The sequence below is a fragment of the Oreochromis aureus genome, linkage group 14 (genome assembly GCF_013358895.1).
Source record: "Oreochromis aureus strain Israel breed Guangdong linkage group 14, ZZ_aureus, whole genome shotgun sequence".
Taxonomy (NCBI): domain Eukaryota; kingdom Metazoa; phylum Chordata; class Actinopteri; order Cichliformes; family Cichlidae; genus Oreochromis; species Oreochromis aureus.
The window spans coordinates 20,761,910-20,782,790 of record NC_052955.1 but is presented as its reverse complement, the minus strand read 5'-3'; the positions used below and the strand labels follow the sequence as shown (position 1 = coordinate 20,782,790).

The window sequence follows — 20,881 nt, the reverse complement described above, 5'->3', positions numbered from 1 at the left end:
TTTGGTTGTACTGTCAGTCACGGACACGCGGTGCTGTGAGAGGCAGGACGAGTCACATGTTGGACTAATTAAGTATTTACACAGTCACACCGCTACACACAAAGTCTTTCCCTCGCTGGCTGATGTGAGCTAGCTGACTTTGGCGGAAAGCCTTATATTGTTTTTGCTTTTCCTTTTCCATGGAGTCATTGACACGATCAATGAGAGGTCCCAAAGCCTGATCCTGCCTCTCTGCCAAATGACCCCAAGTGCAAAACTGTCACAGATCCTACAGACAAACAGGGAAAGGGTCTTGTTATTGTCTCGTTCTCTGACATCTATGCTTGCTGTTACTGTGTGCAAGTACACTCTCACACCATCCAGGTTAAGATCAGTGTTAGGTGTCAATAAGTGGGTGGCAATTATTCACTTTTATAAGGGAGCTTTGCATCATACAAAAAATTAAAAGGGGGTATTTGGCAGTGGGCACCTACAGTGCAAGAAAAACTTTGGGTATCTTTGGAGAGCCTCACAAACCCACACACTTGGGCATCAGAACACATACATCATCTGTGAGGCGCTGAGCAACTCTTGCGAACGGCTTCAAATTAAAGGCAACTGTAAAAGTCACCATTACACTTTCTTTGGATTTAAAGCAGCACCGCTGTGCCAAACCAGGCTGCCATGCCCACTGATGTCTGTGGCAGTCTGAACCCACCAGCCCGAGTCTTTTCAAGCCTCTCACCTCTGCAAACACGCATTATTTCAAGCACATCTGTCCAAAAGACCATTATTCCCATGTCTTAATTCACACCATGTTAATTTTCGACTCCACGCATTACACAATATCCACCGAGCCTCTGATGTAATTGTTTATACTAGAGCCATATAGAGCAGAACACGCTATGCTATAGGCTTTCAAGTTGACCTGACATGTCTCCCGCTTCCTTGTTTGTGTGTGAGTGGAGAGGTTCTGCTCTTCTCCTTTTTATCCACTTCTAAAGGAATGTCACAGTTGCTCTGCCAACACTAAGCCCCTGAATATGTCTGAAGAGTATCTCTAACTCAGAGCTCATACCATTGCTCATTTTGTAGCTTGGCACACACACACTCACAGAATGTACTGTAAAGACATGCAGACAAGGCAGAAACACACCACAGGCATTAGATTGAGCAGCAAAGCACGGAGTACATGTGCTGGGGGAGAATGAAGTTTTAGGGGAAAAAAAACTGCTCATTTGTGATCAGTGGGTTCCATGTGCAGGGAGGTTCAATTGTGCAAATTATGCATGGTGTAAGAAAATCAGTCAACAAATGCAGCCTGTGGCCATGGTATGTAAAGTTGGCCAAGTGCGTTTCCTCTCCCAGATGGTCCACATATGCATCTAACTGCCATTCCACTGAATGCTTTTCTGACAACTCAGGGCCGAGAGGGGAGGCTAGTGCTCAACAGGTCGGCTCAGCTCATAACATGCAAATTAAAACATTGACGATGGATTCCTCGAGTCGGCCTTAAAAGCATTTTCCAAGTTCCTCTGTCGTTACGAAAAAGGCTGCTATCACCGCTCAGCCACGAGAGGCATTTCATTATGACAAACTGTATGGGATACTCTACAAAGGAAAGCAAGCAAGAGAAGATAAACTGTCACTGACGGTGGGAAAGCTGTTTACTAAATAGCACGTTACAAATATGCAGAGGCATTGCTGCATGAACTAATGCGTTAGGATACCTACGAGGCCTCAAGGGCCAAAGCTGAAGTCATTCAGAACCCATTTATCATCCCAGGTTACTCAAGCCTGGCACTGGGCCTGATTGAGAAATCCAAGAGAGACATTTCACAGGGGTGAGATAATTTCTGCGACTCCCATTATTTGAAATTGGGAGCATTTTAATGAATGAGCAAACCTGCACTGGGAGGACAAGACATCAGCACCAGAACACTTTTGCAGTGACTGTTTTTTAAAACGACACATGTTGCATCACAACATTTTTGAGGCCCTGCATCAGACCTGAGCATAGACGTGAGCTGTGTATGTATCAATCACCCGCCACGCTTTTGATGATGCCGTGTGATGCATGATCCTTTATACCCACCGAGACTGGAATGCATACAGCAAACTTTCCAAACAAATAATCTCCTCTTAATGGCCCTTTAAATTCTTCAAACCCAACCCGCAGCAACAGCGCTGTAAATGCTTACTGTTAAACAAATCTACAAAACAGGCCCTCGGCTCTCACAGACTTCACTCTGTCTTCATAAGCTCTTACTGAAACAACAGAAAGAAATTTCTCTATCACTACATAAATAATGCTTTGGCTGTGCAGCCAGATGGACAAGGAAAGCGGTCCACACTACCGACCTGCTGGCAAAGGGAGTGTCAGAAGAGGTTGTGAGAAGTATCGTCATGGGACAGTTGCTCAACCAACAAAGCGGAGATGGACAAGATTCATCGGTAGTAACGTTCCCAGGAAAATAACCGTACAAACAAAACACAAAACTGGCCAGGGAGGGCCTAAGGAGATATTACTGAAGCAGAGAGAAAGTACTTTATAATTGCATGTGGGGAAATACCACAGTTAGAAACAGTGATGTGTGGAACGCCTGACTGATTAGTTACCAATGAAAACTAATAAAGAGCTTCTTATCAAGCTTTAATCCAATATAAATGTAATTCTCGAGATGAATTTGCGAGGATACAGAAAATGGAACGTCAACAACTGGTGACGTAATCCAAGAAAAATTGTTCGGGAGACAACAGGCACTTGCGATGCGAACAAATAAGCCGTGTTGGCTGTGTGCATATTGGGTGGGCTGAGTCCAGTGTGGGGGTGATATCAGAAAGTTTCCGTTGCAGACAGTTTATTTTCCAAGATCTTGAATGCTTGACGCAGAGAGCCGGTGGAGGGCAGATTAAACGGACTAAGAGGAAAGATAGTTGAGTAAGAATAGAGAAAAGTCCATAATTCACATTTTTCCTGCATAAACAAGTGTGTCTATTATGTGCTGAAAGGGATGCCGAATGCCTTCAAACCGATGTCAGAATACATATTCGGCATTTGTGTGTGTGTTTGTGTCGGCGCGCACACATGCGGTCGCTCTTGTAATTGCGCACATATGAAGATGATAAACATATCTACATACAATTATAGTCATGCATATTCACATGCAGACGCTTCCAGTCTCTGACAGCTCAGAGGACAGGTCTGAGCTGCGGTAATGAAAAGCACATGTGCTCCAGGAGACTAAACCTCCTCCGAGCTCATCTTCTTTTGGCTAAACACTTTAATCCTCACCTCAATCTATCAGTCTCCTTTCTCTCACAGAGCTCTCTCGGTATGTGTGCTGTGCGAATGAATGCGCATATAATTCTCTGCGCTGTGATGAGAGGTGGTGTACGCGTATGACATATATACGGCATGTCCGGATGAGTTATCGGCCCTTTCCGTTCTCCTTGCTTTAGCCTGTCTCTTGTCTGTCCTCCCCGTGTCCACTGCACGCTTCAATTTCTCTGCCTTTCCTGCTTTTGAAGAAGACAAGTTCACTTGATGCGTCTTCAAACAATGACCGCGATATGAACCAGGAGATGAGCAGGAAAAGAAAAGCAGGTGTACTTCTGGGCCATGCTTTTTAAATCCTAGAAAGATTAACTGAAAAAAGAAATTCTGAGTTTTTAGGGGGAAAAAAGAAGTGCGTGTGTTGAAACAACTGTTTTCATAGGAATTACAGGGGCATTTTTTTTTCTTTTTTCCAGTGATGGTATTAAAGTGAATATCTTCATTTATTTCAGATTTTCACAAACAGTCCAAAGTGCTGCGAACACTCAAGCCCACCACCTGCATGTATTTTCTGCAATCAGCAGCCACAACTCTCTGCTGGCCTGCCGCCACGCAGGTCCATATGACTGCCAAAACTCAGAGACATGTTTCTGTGTTGACCAAAATGTTACATGTATCTCAAATTTTCCGAGGAGGATTTTTGACTACATTTTCCAATACTTTTCATCATCATGTTTCAGTGGAAGAGCCGCAGAAAAGGCGAGACTCTTTACACTCAGCTGCCAGTTTTTTCCAGTACGCTTATCTATTCATAAACGGCTCGGCAACAAATCCGCTGCGCTTTCGCAAAGACTTTTTGGAGACTTCAGGTTGTAATGCCGAGTTGTACTACACTGTAGTTGCATCACAAGGTTAAGCTGAACAGTGGGGTTACATTACCAGGCTCGCAATATCAATTTCCGTCTTTCTTTCTGGTTGGATGGCAGTTGGCAGAGCTTACTCAGAAACTCAGTGTACTCAGCTGTCCTGAAAAGCACAGAGACTGTTCAGGGTCAGCTTTCCTAAAAGCTAGTGTTGGACTTTTTTACAAAGTAGTGACATCTGATGCCTACTTGTCTTATTCTGAGATTTTAATTTCTTCAGATTTGCAACTTGCTACCAGCCAGTCTTTAGTTTTTTTCCTTCAGTCGTAGCTATTTGCTCACACATACCTATTTTATAACATTATGAGCCTAGAAACTAATAAAAGCCCGACTGCCACTGATGCTTTCGACAGACAAACTATACACGAGCAGTATTTCATCCATCTACTGTATGAGATCTATAGTCTGTTAAATTGCTCACAGACCCCGATGGCTCATATACGTTTTCATTGCTCAAAGGCCGAGGCTCGCTCTTGTCAGCTTCTGACAGCGTTAGAAAACTAAGACAGACAACATGTTGTCTATGATCTTCAGTGTTTATTACTCTTGGAGAGTCCACTGGTAGGCTGAGTGTAAACACATTGCAGCTCTCCCACACAGACACATCTTTTCTCAAGCTAAAACAGACCATTGTAATTGTACAAAGAAATTACACCAACAGCAAAAACAGTAACCTCTATGTTTCTCGTTAACTGCGTTCACGTTGCCTGAAAGTGACAAGAGGCTGGTCGGCGAGAGCCAAGTTTCAGCAATTACGCTATGAGTATTGAATCCACCTTCGCTTGAGGCAGCACAAGAAAAGAAAAGGTGTCCAACAGCTGTTCATAAGGAGAAAGTTCCTCCTTCCACCTTTCATTGTATTGTCAGAGCTGGATGCTGACAGACTTCACAATTAGTGTAACATTTACAAGGTCTTGCATGAGTTACGCTGCAATTCACTGCAGTCACGCTACTCACATAGCCAGCTGCTGTTCTCCATTACTGCAAAGGCAAGGTGCATATCTGAGGAATGCAATGTCACTGCTTGAATTCATCAGAAGAATGAATGGCAGCTCTTGTTATGTGAGCATGCATCTGAGAGTAGCTGACCAGTGTTTGCATTTGTGTGTCCTTGAAAAGACAATCCTGCTCTTAATATCAAAGATTAATGAAAAACTAAAAACAAGTCAGTGAATTTTCACGTGATAGTTGCATGTTCTCTCTGCAGCACAAGCCTGCAGACACTGACCAATGGGATGGATTCTACCTGCTGCTGCGTGAGTCTTAATTACAGGTGAACTGTAGATATACAATTGTGTATTAATGGAGGCTTCATGCTTGTAAGGCTTCAGGCAATATTCCTCTGATGGAAAGGAAAGCAGCACCGATGGAAACCAACATTCAAAGCTTTGTGAACAGCCATGAAGCGGAACATATTACAGCTCCCCTGAGACTTTAAGTCTTCTTTTCCATTTAAAAAAAAGCGTCTTAGCTAAACCCCAGCAATGCACTGTGAGTGTTTTCCATACAACAGAGATTAGTATGGATTCAGAGTGGAGCACTGATCTAAAACAAACACGCAAGGAGCTTTTTAAAACATTTCTCACTTCCCTTTTTCTCACCAATTTAAATCCTGCCGTGTACACGGTGAGGAAGAGAGGGGTCTTAAATGCACACAAAAGCGCAATATTTCTCCAGTAATGCTCTGCTGCGCCTGGCCAAAGTCAACTTCCACCAAATGCTGGATATTAGGTCATTTTCACAAAACTGCTTTCCAGCCACTCTGGTTGGAGGGTGAAGGTGTGGCACTCCAGAGGGACCCCGCTCCATGTGTTATCAGGACTATAGAACCATTGCTTGGTCCCTTATCTTTCTAAACACAGAGAGGTAGGCTGAGATTGTATCAGCAGTGCTTGGGGGAAATTAATAGATGGCTAAATTTACTAGAGCACCAATGCGCTGCAGACTAAAATACAGCAAAGGAAAATATTTATTGTACAGTATCGGAGAGAAGGGCTGTGGTAAATTTCAACATGGAGGTTTCCAGATATTGTGAGAGTCCAGCTTTACAATAACATTAATCAGTGCTCTGGCACCACTGTTTGGCAGGTGTTGATAGCTGTTTGCACTCTGCCAATCATCACTCCTTACTCCTTTTCATGCAGCAGAGGTAAAGAAATCTGTATGTATGATCCCACCCAGTCAGGATTCCCCAAATAGATGCCAACCCACTCGCCCCCAAAAAACCCCAGGACTGATAAGGAAAACCTGCTGACACCCAATCAAAAGACTATCTGTCTCTTTAATGACTGGGTGGGTAAGGGTAATGCAGACCATAGAGTGACTAGATTTCCTTCCTTTCAAGACCGTCCAACATGGTGTAAAATCTCTTTATTATTGCAATGCTGCATCATGTGGAAACCGAGCAAAAATATTGGGTTCAAAATATTTTGGGAAAGTGTGGATTAGTGTTAGCTCCATGTAAAAATCAGTCTGTTCTAACATCAGTAAAATGATTGAATAAACATAGTAACACTAAAAAATGTTCCAGCTTACCTGGTTTAGGGGCCTTTCCACCTTGTCCTGTTGAAGTCAAAGCAAACATAATATGTGAGGACTGTGTGATTATCTGATTGTGACATAATTTGTTAAACTGTTTTAACACAAACAGACAGCTTTGACTTAAGACGCCAAAATGCTTTGCTTGATTATGTGTAATGACAGCGTCTCCTAAAGGCAGGTGCATTGCTGGTCGACAGCTAAATCAATGAAGCGCAGTTGCTTCATACCTGCTGGCAATCCTGCAATGACCTGGCCACCTGCCCCTGGCACGAATACGCCACGGCCTCCACCTCCTCCTCCATAACCTCCTGACAGAAACAGCAGATGATGATAAAAGTGATGACAACATTAATGATAGGCTGATCACGGTCGCACTGCTGTGTTTGTTTCTGTAACGATGCTCGTGTCATGTCGTCATTTCGTCCTCATCGTTACCATTTGGAGATGGCTGTTAATTATCACGGTAATCATTGTTAAAGACCACTGAGCGCATATAAGAGAAAACTCATAATGCCTTCCAGCAAACAGGCTTATTAAAAGCGGTCAGCCCTCAAACACATTGTTTTACTGCCTCAGCAATATCCCTTGGATTTAATTAATCTTAGCTTGTGGTGGCGTGACAAGGAAGTCACACCAATTGTTTTCCCCCTGATCCGGCCGAACCAAATCCGAGCGCCGACAGGGAAATTTGTCTCAAGGACAGCAGTCTGTTTCTTATGGAACTAATGTTACACTGTTGTAAACTTAATGTGCGCATAGCCCTCAAATATAAAACTGCCGCATCACACTGGGTCTTCCTTCAGTCATGTCTTTAGAGCTCCTGGAGAGCAACAAAAACAAGAAAAGAAAAAGGTGCACAAGGTCAAACTTGTTCAGCAAATGCGAGCTGAAGCCCTGCCAGGGCACTGCACAGGGTGTGTAAAGCTGCTGCTAAAATGGTGTGTGTGAGTGTCTTCTGCTGATGTGTGAAATGACAAACACCAGACTTAATATCTGTGTCTGCAGTGACACTACTTTCTCGAATTAAAGAAACTTACATGGAAAATATCTACGATTTAGGCTTAGCCAAATTAAAGACTCTCTTCAAAGAGCGGCCTAGATGACGCTGAAGCTTATTAAAAATGTATAAATATTAATCAGTAGCTGGAAGGAAATGAGTTAAACCAAGTTGAATTCATCATAAAATCGCCTTGATCCATGCACAGCTCGAGCCTCATGAGGCTAAAAAACAATTCTTCCAAAATACATATGTGAAGTAGACTTTTATGATATAATTTTGTTTAATTTGTCCACATCACAGACAGAGACATGAATGCTCCGGTTCATGATAAACCAGATGCAATTCTTGAGAAGTTATTTTTATATTTTTTTGGGGGGAAAAAGTCATAAATCAAAAAATCTCTTTTACTCACCTGCAGCCTTAGCTGGTTTATAGCCCGCAGGGAACCCTCCAGCACCCCCTAGTAAAATAACAGTCATACAACTATTGATTTATGGTTTGCCTACATGTAGTAAGGTAATGGACAGTTTATCATCATGCCAGCTGACTTGTGTCATAAGTTCTGTCAGGATACCAGGAGAGTGTCTTGCGGCATCTTCTGAGAGTTACTACGTACTTACATATAAGTTTTAATATCACGATGAAGCACGGTCACAGTCCGCTATGTCCAGAAGTGACAATGCTGCACATGCATACAGTAGGGTATATGCTATACACACTACTGAATGCATGCGCACATACATCGATTATATACATTAATGTTTTGCACAGGACTCCATGCAGTCTGGTGAAAAATCGAGTATGCCCCATGATTCGATAGCTTGTAGGACCAACTTTAGCAGCAATAACTTGAAGTAATCATTTTCAGTGTGACTTTATCAGCCCCTCACATCGTTGCAGAGGAATTTTGGCTCACTCTCCTGTACAAGGTTGCTTCAGTTCACTGAGGTTTGCAGGCATTTGTTTATGCGCAGCTCTAGTAAGGTTTCACCACAGCATTTCTGTCAGGTTGAGGTCTGGATTTTGACTGGGTCATTGCAGCACCTTAATTTTTTTTCTTTTTCAACCATTCTGTTGTAAATTTGTTGGGATCACTGTCCTGTTGCTTGACCCAGTTTGAGCTAAGCTTTAGCTGTTTGACAGATGGCCCCACATCTGACTCTGGAATACTTTGAGACCAAGGAGCTCAGGGTCGACTCTGTGACTTCAAGGTGCCCAAATCCTGTGGCTACAAAATAAACCAAAATCATCCCCCCTGCACCACCGTGGTATGATGTGTTTATGCTGATATGCTGTTTGGTTTTCAGCAGACACAATGCTGTGCGTTATGGCCAAGCATCTCTACTTTGGCTCGAAGGAAATTGTTCCTGAAATCTTGTGGTTTGTTCAAATGCAGCTTTGCAAGCCTAAGCCATGCTGTCATGTTTATTTTAGAGAGAAGACGCTTTCTTCAGGCAACCTTTGGAAGTGGTCACACTTCCTGATGATCAGTTAATTATATGCATTTGATTAGCAGCACCTGGCTCCTACTTACCTTATTAATTCTTCTGGAGGCGGTAAGAGTGTGCTTTGACAGGACTGCATGAAGTCATGTGAAAACTTTCTTTTTCACATGAGTGTATATTTGTAAGTACATACAACGAGAGAAAAGGATGATTACATGTCAAAAACATGCACATTTTCACTCTTAAAAGACTTTTTGGGTTAAATGTTTGCTCAGACAGTTTCAGACTTTCCAGTTTATGCTTTTGTGTAAGCCACTTTCAATCATTTGAATCATCAGTGCCAAGACTTAACTATCAACTCCGCTTTGAAGTTTGATGACAAAGCACTGCCAAGTAGAGTGCTATGTTTCTTATATTCTTTTGCACATAATACTGCAAGTGTCTTTATTTTGAGTCAATTGCATGTTCACATTGGAGTGATTCTTATACTGCTATTTCTTTTAGTTAAACTTCTGCTCCACGGTAGTTCAATTTACCTCTCATACCTTTTCTAAAGAGAAGCAGACTTTGTTTATAGTGGCTGTGTTCTGGATTTTTTTTGTTTTTAAATTGTGCAGACACTTGGTGGATGCTCTTTTACCTGGAAAGAATCCAGTTCCTGTTCCACCACCTCCTGGTCCTAACCCAGCACCAGGTGGTAGATACACACCTGGAGCACAGATCAGAAAAAGCAAGAAGTTATCTTCTATCACAAACACATGTGACACTAACTAGAAATATGGGCATGCAGCCATCTTTTTTTTTTTTTTTTTAAACACATTGCTTCTAATAGCATTTCTAAACAAAGACCTCATTTATTGGACAAACACTCTTAAACACTTCCATCATCTGTGACCCATAAAGCAAAAATGGAGTCTGTCCTTGGTATACACATCCGCCCCAGGTTGCAGAAATTAAATGAAACGTGCGCACAGCAGCTCCAGCCGAATCCACGGTGAAAGGGAAACTTTATAAGTTTGATGAGGAGAAAATTCAAATCGTTTTCATACTGATGAGGTACTGCAGTTGGAAACTTTCTTTCTGAATCTTACTGCACTACTCTGAATACCCACAGCCCCCACCTGCATCCCCTAGCCTTATTTTTCGCCTGATTTTTGGCTGCAACTTTGAGTAACTCCTGAGATGGTCGTTCTGGATCCCAGACATGGTGGCCTCATGTGTGCAAGGAACAACAAGAGAAATAAAAAGAAATGGAGACTTAAAAAAAATGACTGCAGTTGTTCTGGGACGACTAACAGCTAAATCCAACGGGACCGGCGAGCTAAAGCCAAAATTACAAGTAATATTTTTTGAGGGGAAAACCTGGTTTATATCACAAAAACACAATGTAAATGAGAGAATGTGGCTGTAAGACCACAATGATTATGTTTAATGGCTCTTACATGTGTTGGAAGGCAATTTAATTTAAAACACATGTCAAAGGCGTTCATGTGTTTATTAGAGAATACACTTTGAAAACTGGGCTTTCGGTTCCGTCCACTGAGTGAGGCCATTAGAGGAGGAACATTACAAGGTATTACTGTCCAGTCTGGATGAATCAAAGTTCATCACACATGCCACTAAAAAAACAGCCCATGCATTTGATCGAGTACGCTGGATTGAAGAAAGCACTAACAACCTGTGATATATTTTTTGATTTGTGCAACAGTATTATCAGTTTTATAGCTGAGGCTAATAAAGCAGTGCTAATCAGTGGGGGGAACTAGTGAAGCGCAAAGTCCTAGAGGATGCTGCAGGAACCACCTGGACTGGAAGAAGAAGATATTTGTTAACACACAGCTGGATTATTAAATTACAAGGAAGCTAAGTATGAAAATCTTTGATTTAAATGTACTGACACAGCTGTAAGTAGTTTGCAGTGAAGCTATGGACAACAGTGTCACACTCATATGTCTGTGAATGTTCTCAGTCATCCAGGTCATCGTAGTCTAAGGAGCTTGGAAAGAAAAGCGTTTGGACCATTTGACCATTTGTCCCTAGAACTGAAGAAGCTTCTCGGATAAGAGGTGAAACGTCTTCAAGCATCTTAAAGAAGTCCAGATGCTTTTCTTTCCAAGCTCCTTAGACTCCTTCAGCTACTATGCAACTGTGCTCATAGTTTAGGGGTAAACACGCTTGTTTATGATGAAGAGATAAAATGTTGTGTTGAGCAAAAAGTAATGCGCCAAGAAGGGTCTTATAACCCCTGTGGTTGTCTGCAGTGTAGGACAAATGATAGGGTGTCTCTTAACCTATCCTAGCTGGAAGGATCAGTGTGCTGGACTGATCACATTTCTTGAGGTTTGGCCTTGCAGACTGAAACAAAAAAGGGCTCTGTATTAATTTGAAATGCAGTGCACATATTTGTCTGTCTCTATTAGTTTGCCCATGCCCGTGGCTCCATGGCATAGAGCTCAAGTGCAAGGCACTACACAGTGGACGCACAGTTATTGTTCTCAATCTTGCTCCTTCATTTAGCAATCAAAAGGAGGATTTCCTGTGCTGGCATTGTAAGTGAGGCAGGACGGACTGCGGGTCTGCTCCAGTTTCCCTTTTGCTTAGAATCCAGTCGTGCTACTGTACCACATCCACAGAGTGCACCGGGTTCACCAAGACCGCGCATCCAAATAAGGCACAAACTGACCTCTGCCAAGTGTCCTGACCTACGTCAATAAATTTGAAGATTTCTTCATGATTTTCTTAATAATCATCATCATCATGTGCTTATGTTCCTCATGAACTCAGCCAGGTCATGGGAACGTGTTGGAATGTGTGTGGAGGACAAGACTGACTCGGAGAGCAAGCAGGATTTAGACGAAGCAGAATTTACTGTACAGTCAGGTTTGCTGGGTGTTTGTGATGTGCATGGTGTTGAGAAAAGAAGACTGGTGACCCCGCAAAAGCCCCTCTCCTTTTTTTTTTAGAGTAAAAGCTAAAAGGCAATCATAACAAATATAATTTTATGTGTAGAAACCTTGGTGCAGGTTATCTACATTGGAACAGAAGAAGAAGTTGTGACAACTTAGGATAAATAAGAAGGGGAAAAGAAAATATTAATATTAACTGGCTGCTGTGTAGGGAGAAATAAGCTTTCTCGTTATCAGTTAAATGTCAGTGACTGTTACAACCTAGATAGGCTGTACGGAGTGTATTTTTTTCTGTAGAGTGCTCTGTGCATATTAAGAGGGTGATGATGTACATGCACTCACGGGAACCCTGGCAGCAATTTTGACTTATCACCAGTTTCACTTTGGACTTGAATGCGGTCCAGCTGTGGGGCTCTTAGTGAATGGGTTTTCAGTAAGCTAGTCATCAGCAAAGTAAGCCAGTCGCAAGTACAAAGTTCATTATCTAGTGGCGAGATCCTGAGACTTCCTGTGGTATTTTGCATGCTAATCACAGAAGACGATGTTAAGATTAAAGCACAAATTTCTAGTTTTCTCTTAATAATGGAAGATTCTGGAGCTTGCCTCACTGTGGTTCACCACATTAAATAATTCAGCAAACCAGCAGGAACAGCTATTGCTGCATCACTTTTGAGTGTAACATAAAGGAGCAACATTTAGAGCAATCACTCCACCCACCACAGAGGCAAAGACATAATAATTCGCCACTTTCACCTAACATGCTGTCTAAGGGCCTGCCAGATATGAATCACCCTTACGCCACATTTTGGAGGCGGGGGGACTGAAGACAAGCGCTGAAACTTGTCAAGAGATGTCAAGAAAGTTTTTGATGTGGTGTAGCCAGTAAACTAGACGACACCGAGCTACACTTCAGTGGTAACTTTGCAAAAAATAAAGACAGAGAAGGAAAAGAAGTCACTTTTGTACTGTCTGTAACCCTCAGGATAATTGCTAACATCCAAACCTCACATCCAAATCTACACAAACTGATCAGCCACAACATTAAACACAGCCTATTATCCTCATTTTCACCTCCATCATTTGATTCTTGGACTGTACGAGAGGATTTTTTTTCACCATTTACACAATAATCCCTATCCTGAGGTTTTGGTGCAGCTCTACAGCTTATTCACTGTCTGAAATAAGCTTTTTTTTTAAGCAAACATTCTTCTGATTGGCTGCCTCTGATTAACAAAAGCGCAAGCGGGACTACCGTGTGAGATAGAACTCAAGCATAGTTTATAGTCTATCTGTGTAGGTCCTCAGTCATTCAAGTCATCGTAGTCTATGGAGTTTAGAAAGAAAGTGACTGGACGTGTTTCATTTTCGTGATGATGTTTCACCTCCCTATGGAAGCCTGTTTCTGCCACTAAAAAAAAAACAAAAACAGGATCCATAACTCGATAGACTTATTTTCTTGAAATTTCGACTTATTAACTCGAAATTTAGAGAAAAGTAGCTCAAAATGTTGACTTACGTTTCTCAAAATTTTTAGTTAATAACTCAAAATTTAGAGTTAGCGCTGCCAATCGGTAATCAATGTGAATGACGTCATTTCCTTGTTACCTGGAAGCTGAAGCCCTCAGCTACAAATGCTACAGCTAAGCTACCAGTATTACAGCCAGTTAATGAATGCACAAATTGCTGATTATTTTCAGTGTGGCTTTCCAAATGATGAAATCCTTGTGTTATTAGCTGAATCACATGGCGCTACTATCAGCAAACGTACTCTCAAAAGTGCCAATTTGTTGCGATTCGGTTTTGAGAGCGCATTCCACGTAGATTACTGATTGGCAGAGCTAACTCGAAATTTTGAGTTACTTCTCTCAAAATTTTGAGTTAATAAGTCAAAATTTCGAGTTAATAGGTCGAAATTTCGAGTTATGGATACTTTTTTTTTTTTTTTTTTTTTTTTTAGTGGCGGAAATGGACTTCCATACCTCTCAGCCAAGAGACTTCTTCAGTTCTGAAACCAAATGGTGGAAAGTCCCAGGTATTTAAACCCTAGTGGGGATTGTCACTTTCCTAATGGGGGAAAGAGGGTTTTTCACCAAACACGTATACACTCCTGTGCAATCCTCCAAGACCTTCACTGTGCATCGCTGAAGGAGCATTAAGTATACTTCTGCTGATTGCTGATCAGCTGACACTGGGGCCAGAACAGGGAAAAGAGCAACGAGAGAACCGGGAAAAAGCTTCAAAGATCTAAAAATCCACCACGGAAAGCAAAAACAACAGCTGCAGTGAACTCCACTCTGCATGTCAGCGTATCCTTGTGCAAGATACTGAACCTCTGCCTTCTCTGCAGCTCCCGCAGTCTAACGATATGCTCACTAGGTTAATTGCTGATTCTAAATTGGCCGTACTGTAGGTGTGGATGTCAGAGTGAGCATGTTAGGCCTGTGTCAAATAAATGACCTGATCTGGGGTTACCTAGCCTCTGGACCTATAACAGCATGGATAGGGTACAGCTAACCCATCACTCCTAGCTAAGGGGAAAGCAGCTAATAAACAAAGTTTTTGGATAGTTAAACTGTGGAGTTGCCCGTCTTGCTGCCAAAAAAAACACCCAGTCAGCATCATAGACAGGGGAGACAGGGGATCCATAGGGCTATCCTCCGCTCTGTGACACTGGGATGTGGATTGTAGTGTGGGGCCTTTCTGGGTCCAGCTTTTTCTGATGTTTCTCACAGATGCTCAATTGGAAAGGGATTTGGGAAGTTTGGAGGCCAGGTCAATGCAAGGACCTAAGATTCCCCAGCAGATCATTGTACTGCAGCAAAATGCTCAACATTATTCACTTTACCTACAGGGGCCCCTGTGAGTGGCTTAACACACAGTTCTAGATTGTGTTGGTGCATTTAAGTACCCCATTACAACATGTAGTGTTCCTCACCCTGTCATGTATTCTGTTATTTTAGTGATTCGCAACATTTCGTAGACTCCCTAAGAGAGGGACACGTTTCTTACAAAGGTGTCTGAAGTGTCATTAATCAGATTTTTATTACTTTTTAAAATAGCCACTGTTTTATAAGACAGTTTCTTATCGGTAGATCAAGGCGCGCCACTTATTTAAAACGTATGCTTCCAGTCTTATATAAATCACAGCCAAGTTGCAGCTGTGTGGAAAATCTCAACCTCACATCATTTATATTTTTACCGTATGCAAGAAAAATACTTTCTAAATTTGTGTATCAGCAATGAGGGTTGCTTCAAGCGTGAAAATCTTGTCAACACTTGACATTCAAACTCTGACGAGAGTTGATTATTCAGTTTCCAGGGAATTTGCATTTGCATTTACGGAGAACAAAGAGGACAATCTGTGAAAAGCCTGAAGGCTTAGATAGAAATCATTTTCACACGCGTCCACATATGTGGACGTAGTGTTTTGGGTTTGCCTAATTCTCTTGTTTTGAGTTTTGTTAAAATGACGTAGTTCACCAGACACAAGCTAACAAGTGGAAAGGCCCGTGTCCAGATATGTTTAGCTTTGCCTAATGTCATGTTTTGAGTGTCAGTCTGGAAATTAAAAAGTGACATGTTTATCAGCTGTTCAGCTGGCAAGATAATTTATTTGATGTATTGCCTGAGCATCAAAACTGGCAGCAAAGCCTTCCATTGTAATTCATGAATTTATCACAAATTATAGCCTAAGTGGAAAATGTACACTGGCTTACACACTTGATTTTTATGAGGATATGGGTTACTGGGCCCAAAAATAATGACTGGCTCGTAGAGAAGGTAGGAAATTGTAAGTCAGATCTTGTTTTGTTACTAAATCAAACCAAAGCCAATGACGAATTTTTCCATAGTACCACCCAAGTTAATGGCAGTTTTTACAATTGCTCTTTGAAAGATCTTAGTCTTACTTCATTTACAACAAGCTGGGTGAGTAATGTGACATTTCCCTGACCCTGTGCAGTGGCTGTTTAATAATTGGTCTTTGGAATTGATTGAGCAATTTGCCTGACTTGTGCATGCAAAACACGCTTACGTATGCGAGTACACACACACACACACACACACACACACACACACACACACACACACACACACACACACACACACACACACACACATACATGCACACGCACACACAAACACAGCACTTGCACATGTGATCTCGTAAACAGTTAATGAGGGCATTCCCTTCATAAAAGGCTTACAGAGCCATTACCATTGTGATCTCGGTGCATAGTTTGTGAAGTATTGGCAGATCTGGACAGTGTTTACATCACATTTACACGATTCCGCGCCTGTATTTCTATCGCTTTAGATAAAATTTAGAAATGTTTTGGCAAACTAGCAGCTGTTTGCTGTATTCACATCATGTATCCAAAACCGCTGTCCCAGAAGAGGAGGTTTGGTTCTCTCTTTATGGAAAGCTCTCGTAGCGCAACCCAAGGAGCACTGCAGTGAAGCAAACACTGCGGTTCCTGGCACTCTTACATCTCCCGTTATCAGACACATGACAGCTGGCCAATCAGTCATCCATTTCACTATTTTTGCACTATTTTCCAAAGCATGTTGGAAAAATGTGAGAAGCAGTTCAGAAAATGAAATTTTTCAAAGTTAAAATCTATGTTAGTCTCACCCCCAACTGATTTCAACTTCCCTTTCTACGGATTCCCATCTTGTTTCAGTGACTGAAGCGAAACATAAGCATGTGGTGAGCAGAATTTTAACAACTCACAAGACCAGATTTCAGTCCTGTCAGGGTTCACTCTCTGGTGGCTCTAGTGAAGCTTTCTACTGGAAGCTGACAGGGTATCATTACAAGATTAGGAAAGTCATGCCTTTGAAACCAAACATGGGTTTGGAGCAGCTGCTGTGGGCTCTCCGGTGTGAGGATTGCAAAGTTGAGCGTTATGGAGGAAACTGGGCCGTGGTTGGAGATAACCATCAACCATGTGAAATCACTACAAGCTAATGGAACAAGTTGTTCATGTTATGACTCCCCTCCAAAATCTGATTTATGTGATTGTATCAAGCAGTGGAACCAACAGAGTTACAAATGAAATATTAAAAGGACCATAAATGACTAAAATCATTATCCGCTGTTTGCAATGTTCCAAAATGTGTGCCCTGCATTTCTTTTGACTTCATAAAAACCAACTTAACTGATGGGACACCTGAACATAACTGCACTGTGAATTGTGCTGACTAAAATATAGTTTAAGGTATGAATAAAGTTTTGTTTCTCAAAATGTGTTGCGCATTGCAAAGAAATCCCCTATAAAGTAATAAAAAGGAGGATTTTCACAGGACTTGACGCAGGCCTGTGAAAATCTAAGTACGCTCTATGATTCAACAACTTGTAGGTTCACTTCACAGCTCTCTTTAAAAGGTCCCACCGCAGCATTTCAATCATGTTTAGGTCTAGACTTTAGGCCATTGCAACACTTTTGTTTCCATTCCTTTGTCTTTTTGGGATCACTGTACTGTTGCATGGTCAAAAAACGAGTTTTAGCTGTTGGACAGATGGCCTCACATTTGACTCTAGAATATTTAGTTGTACAGAGAAGTTCATGGTTGACTCAGTGACCGCAAGGTGCCCCGGTCCAATAGTTGCAACACAAGCTAAAAACATCATCTTTCCACCAGGGCTGTGATTTTTGTGCTGATATGCTGTGTTTGGGTTTTACCAAACATGGCGCCATGCACTATGGCTAAATATCTCCACTTTGGTCTCATCTGTCGAAAGGACGTTATTCCAGCAGACCTGCAAGCCTAAGCTGTTCAAGTCTGAAACTTTAACATTTAATATACTAACTGAGGCATGTACAGTCTGAGATGTTGCTTTTGGGTTTGTTGCAGTCTCTCTGAGGATTGCACAGGCTGTCTTTGGGGTTGCTGGAACCCATCACAATATTGGAAGATGGCATTGGTCGTGTTCAAATTCATGGGCTGCATCCTCCTGAGGCCGCATTTGTAGACTGATTACGTCACAGCGACGCGCTGAAGGCTGTCCAAATTCGTAGACTCCTCCGAATGCAGCCGACAAATGCGTCCTCATTTTCCCCGAATTTGAAGGATGGGTTGGGTGTGTCCTTCGTGGCCCACTATATCCCAGAATTCATAGCGCGGCCCAGCCAAACTCCAGTTTCCAACAATGGCGGCCGCTACTAAGTTTTAAAATTACTCTTACTAATCTTTCTGAGTCACAAAATAAACTTCACTGAAGTCGCCGAGAACAGCACAGCTCCCGGCACATCATTTACAGATCACCGCGGACTTTCGCTACTCAGGTTAAACGTAATATAAGTCACTTAGACAACCTAAAAATGTTATTGTTTGGCTTTTTTCGGTGTTTTGTTTGTTCGTGAGTAAATCGGTTTGGCTGAGATTAAAGTTATTAGATTAGATTAGATAAAATAAAACTTTATTAATCCCCCGGGTGGGTTCCTCCAGGATTTTCACACAGCTGAATAAACATCAAACAGAAAACTGATTAAAAAGAAGTGTGAGATGGTCGAGAATTTACACCAGTGTCCTGTTATATTTTAGATAGCAAGGAGCAGACGGCTGAGTTTATTAAACTCCACCGAGACAGCGGTGACGCTAATCAGAAGGCTAGACCGTCCAATTTCACAGCCGTTTACTTCCGGCCTACCCGACCTTCTGAGGACCCGGCCCACGTAGACCGCGAAGACCGGGTCCTCAGGAGGACGCAGCCCATGAATTTGGACACGACCTTTGTGTTAACACACACACATGAATGCTTCAGACCAGCAAACTGGAAAAAACTTCTGCTTTTATAGACATGCTCACACTTGTTGCTGATCAGTTAATGGAGTGCATTTGATTACCAGCATTTGGCTGCAACTTACCCTCTTAATTTCTATGAAATTAGTAAAGGTGTATTTGGTTTTTCACAGGACTACATATTGTGAACAATCCAAGACAAAAAAACCCCAAATCAATCACAACACAAGATGTTTTACAGCAGAGGATTTTGATGATTTTGATTAACCTGACGTAATGTATTTGATTAAAATTATAGTTTATTTCCCTCTTTTCTCATCAGCTTATCCTCATTTGTGAATTTCTAATTAAAAAACTGTGCTGTAATGGTGTTTGTTGTAAACCTAAAAGAAGAAGTTGGACATCAGCCATGGCGGCCGAAGATGAAAAAATTCCTGACTGGAGCCACTTCAGATTGCTGGCCCAGTAAGATTACACCTACCAGCTCGCAGCCTGGTGAGGGCTGCTTGCATAGTGGCTGGAATGAATCATCGGAGATAATGTGCCTCTTTGTTGAACACTTGGCACTCCTCGATTGCAGACCAAACATCTGACTGGAAGATGCTCAGACTGACATTTACACACAAAGAGTAAGAGCTAAACAAATTATTGATATGTTTTTGTAGCAGTGGTGAGAAGTGACTACTATCCAAAACCTGTAGGCATTTAAATCGTAACACATTGGGTTTGCAAAGCAGTGAGTCAAAGAAAGAAGAAGAAAGAAGAAAAAAAAAAGAAGTGCAAGAACTAAGAGGTTGTTCCCTGGACATTAGCTGTGCATTCTTCTTCAAATTACATAATGTGTATTAAAACAACTCATCCATCCTAAACCCCTGCTCCGATTTGTGTAACCTTCTTAACAGTAGTTATAGTAAAAAAAAGAAAAAAAGAAAGAGCGATAGGAAAGCCAACGTGTTAGTAATCGCTCCTGGCTTTGTGCTTTGATGCAGAGAGTGACTTTCCAGGAGGGCAAAACCTCTTTGATGTAAAACATGGTTGGAATTGTACAATTCCCTCGCACTTTCTTAGGAAATGCGCCAGAGTGGGACATGTATACATGGAATAAAAGTTCTTTCACAATAACAAACCAATCAGTGCTTGTAACTAAACAGCTTCTATCCAAATGTGTACTGAATGAAGTCACCTCGCTGGAAATTACACCAAACCGCTCAACGTCAACAAATTAAAATGCTTGTGTGGCTCCAGCTAGAGAGAAGCAGAAGAAGAACCTTGTTGGAAAAATCTCCCCCCCGCCGCCAAAAAACCTGCATCTTGTTCAGACGGTACTTCAAATAGACTGCTTCAGTAATTGCAGAGTAGAGCTGTTGAGCGCTGGGAGCACCTATACGTCACATTAATCCAGTATACTGTGGTTGGCACCCCACCCCACCAGAGGAGGGATTAAAGCCAAAGAAGTGTTCACAGCACATGCTACCAATAAAGTAGTGCATCGAGTTTAAGTACCCACCAGTAACGCTCAGGTACTGCTGCACGTCAACACTGGTGTTTTGGCTATTGCATGGCAGTCCACTCTGCAATGCATTTAAGTTCACCTAGAGCCAGGCGACTGGCACCGATTAATGTATGAAATTCCTTGAGGCTGATCCTGACTAATGCCAAATGAGTGGAACTGGCTTCCAGCGGCATTAAAAAAAAAAAAAATCCTAAACTCCTGAATTCTTTGGACACTTTGAAGGAAGAAAACTGCTTTTTTCCCTCTTTTTATCTGAGCTCAAAGCCAAGTCCTGCCAATCGGAGTTGTGCCATTAACTCTGTCCTTGTCTGTCCTTGAAGCCAGCTCAAAACGTGGGATTGTTTTATTGTCTGTGTGAATGCAACATATGGACTGAGGTACTTGAGATACTTAAACCATAGCTAGTGTTCTATAGGACGCATTGTTTATAGAGCTTCAAGTTGGTCCGCCTCTTTCATCATATGAGGGAGATCCAAACAAACAAACTATAGTAACTGTATATTTCCTCCAGGATCCATTTCTCATTTACATTTGTTGACTGAAGTTATTCAGA

At 41.9% G+C, this 20,881-nt stretch overlaps 1 protein-coding gene across 1 annotated transcript in view; it reads right to left on the bottom strand.

Annotated features, from left to right (window-relative positions):
- elna (elastin a) overlaps positions 1 to 20,881 on the bottom strand; it is a 53,066-nt gene that overhangs the window by 30,282 nt on the left and 1,903 nt on the right. The window contains exons 2-5 of the mRNA XM_039622853.1: positions 9,806 to 9,874; positions 8,133 to 8,180; positions 6,948 to 7,028; positions 6,715 to 6,741 (exon numbers count right to left, since the gene is read on the bottom strand). Coding sequence (XP_039478787.1) covers positions 6,715 to 6,741; positions 6,948 to 7,028; positions 8,133 to 8,180; positions 9,806 to 9,874 — 225 coding nt within the window. The remainder of the gene's footprint in view (positions 1 to 6,714; positions 6,742 to 6,947; positions 7,029 to 8,132; positions 8,181 to 9,805; positions 9,875 to 20,881) is intronic.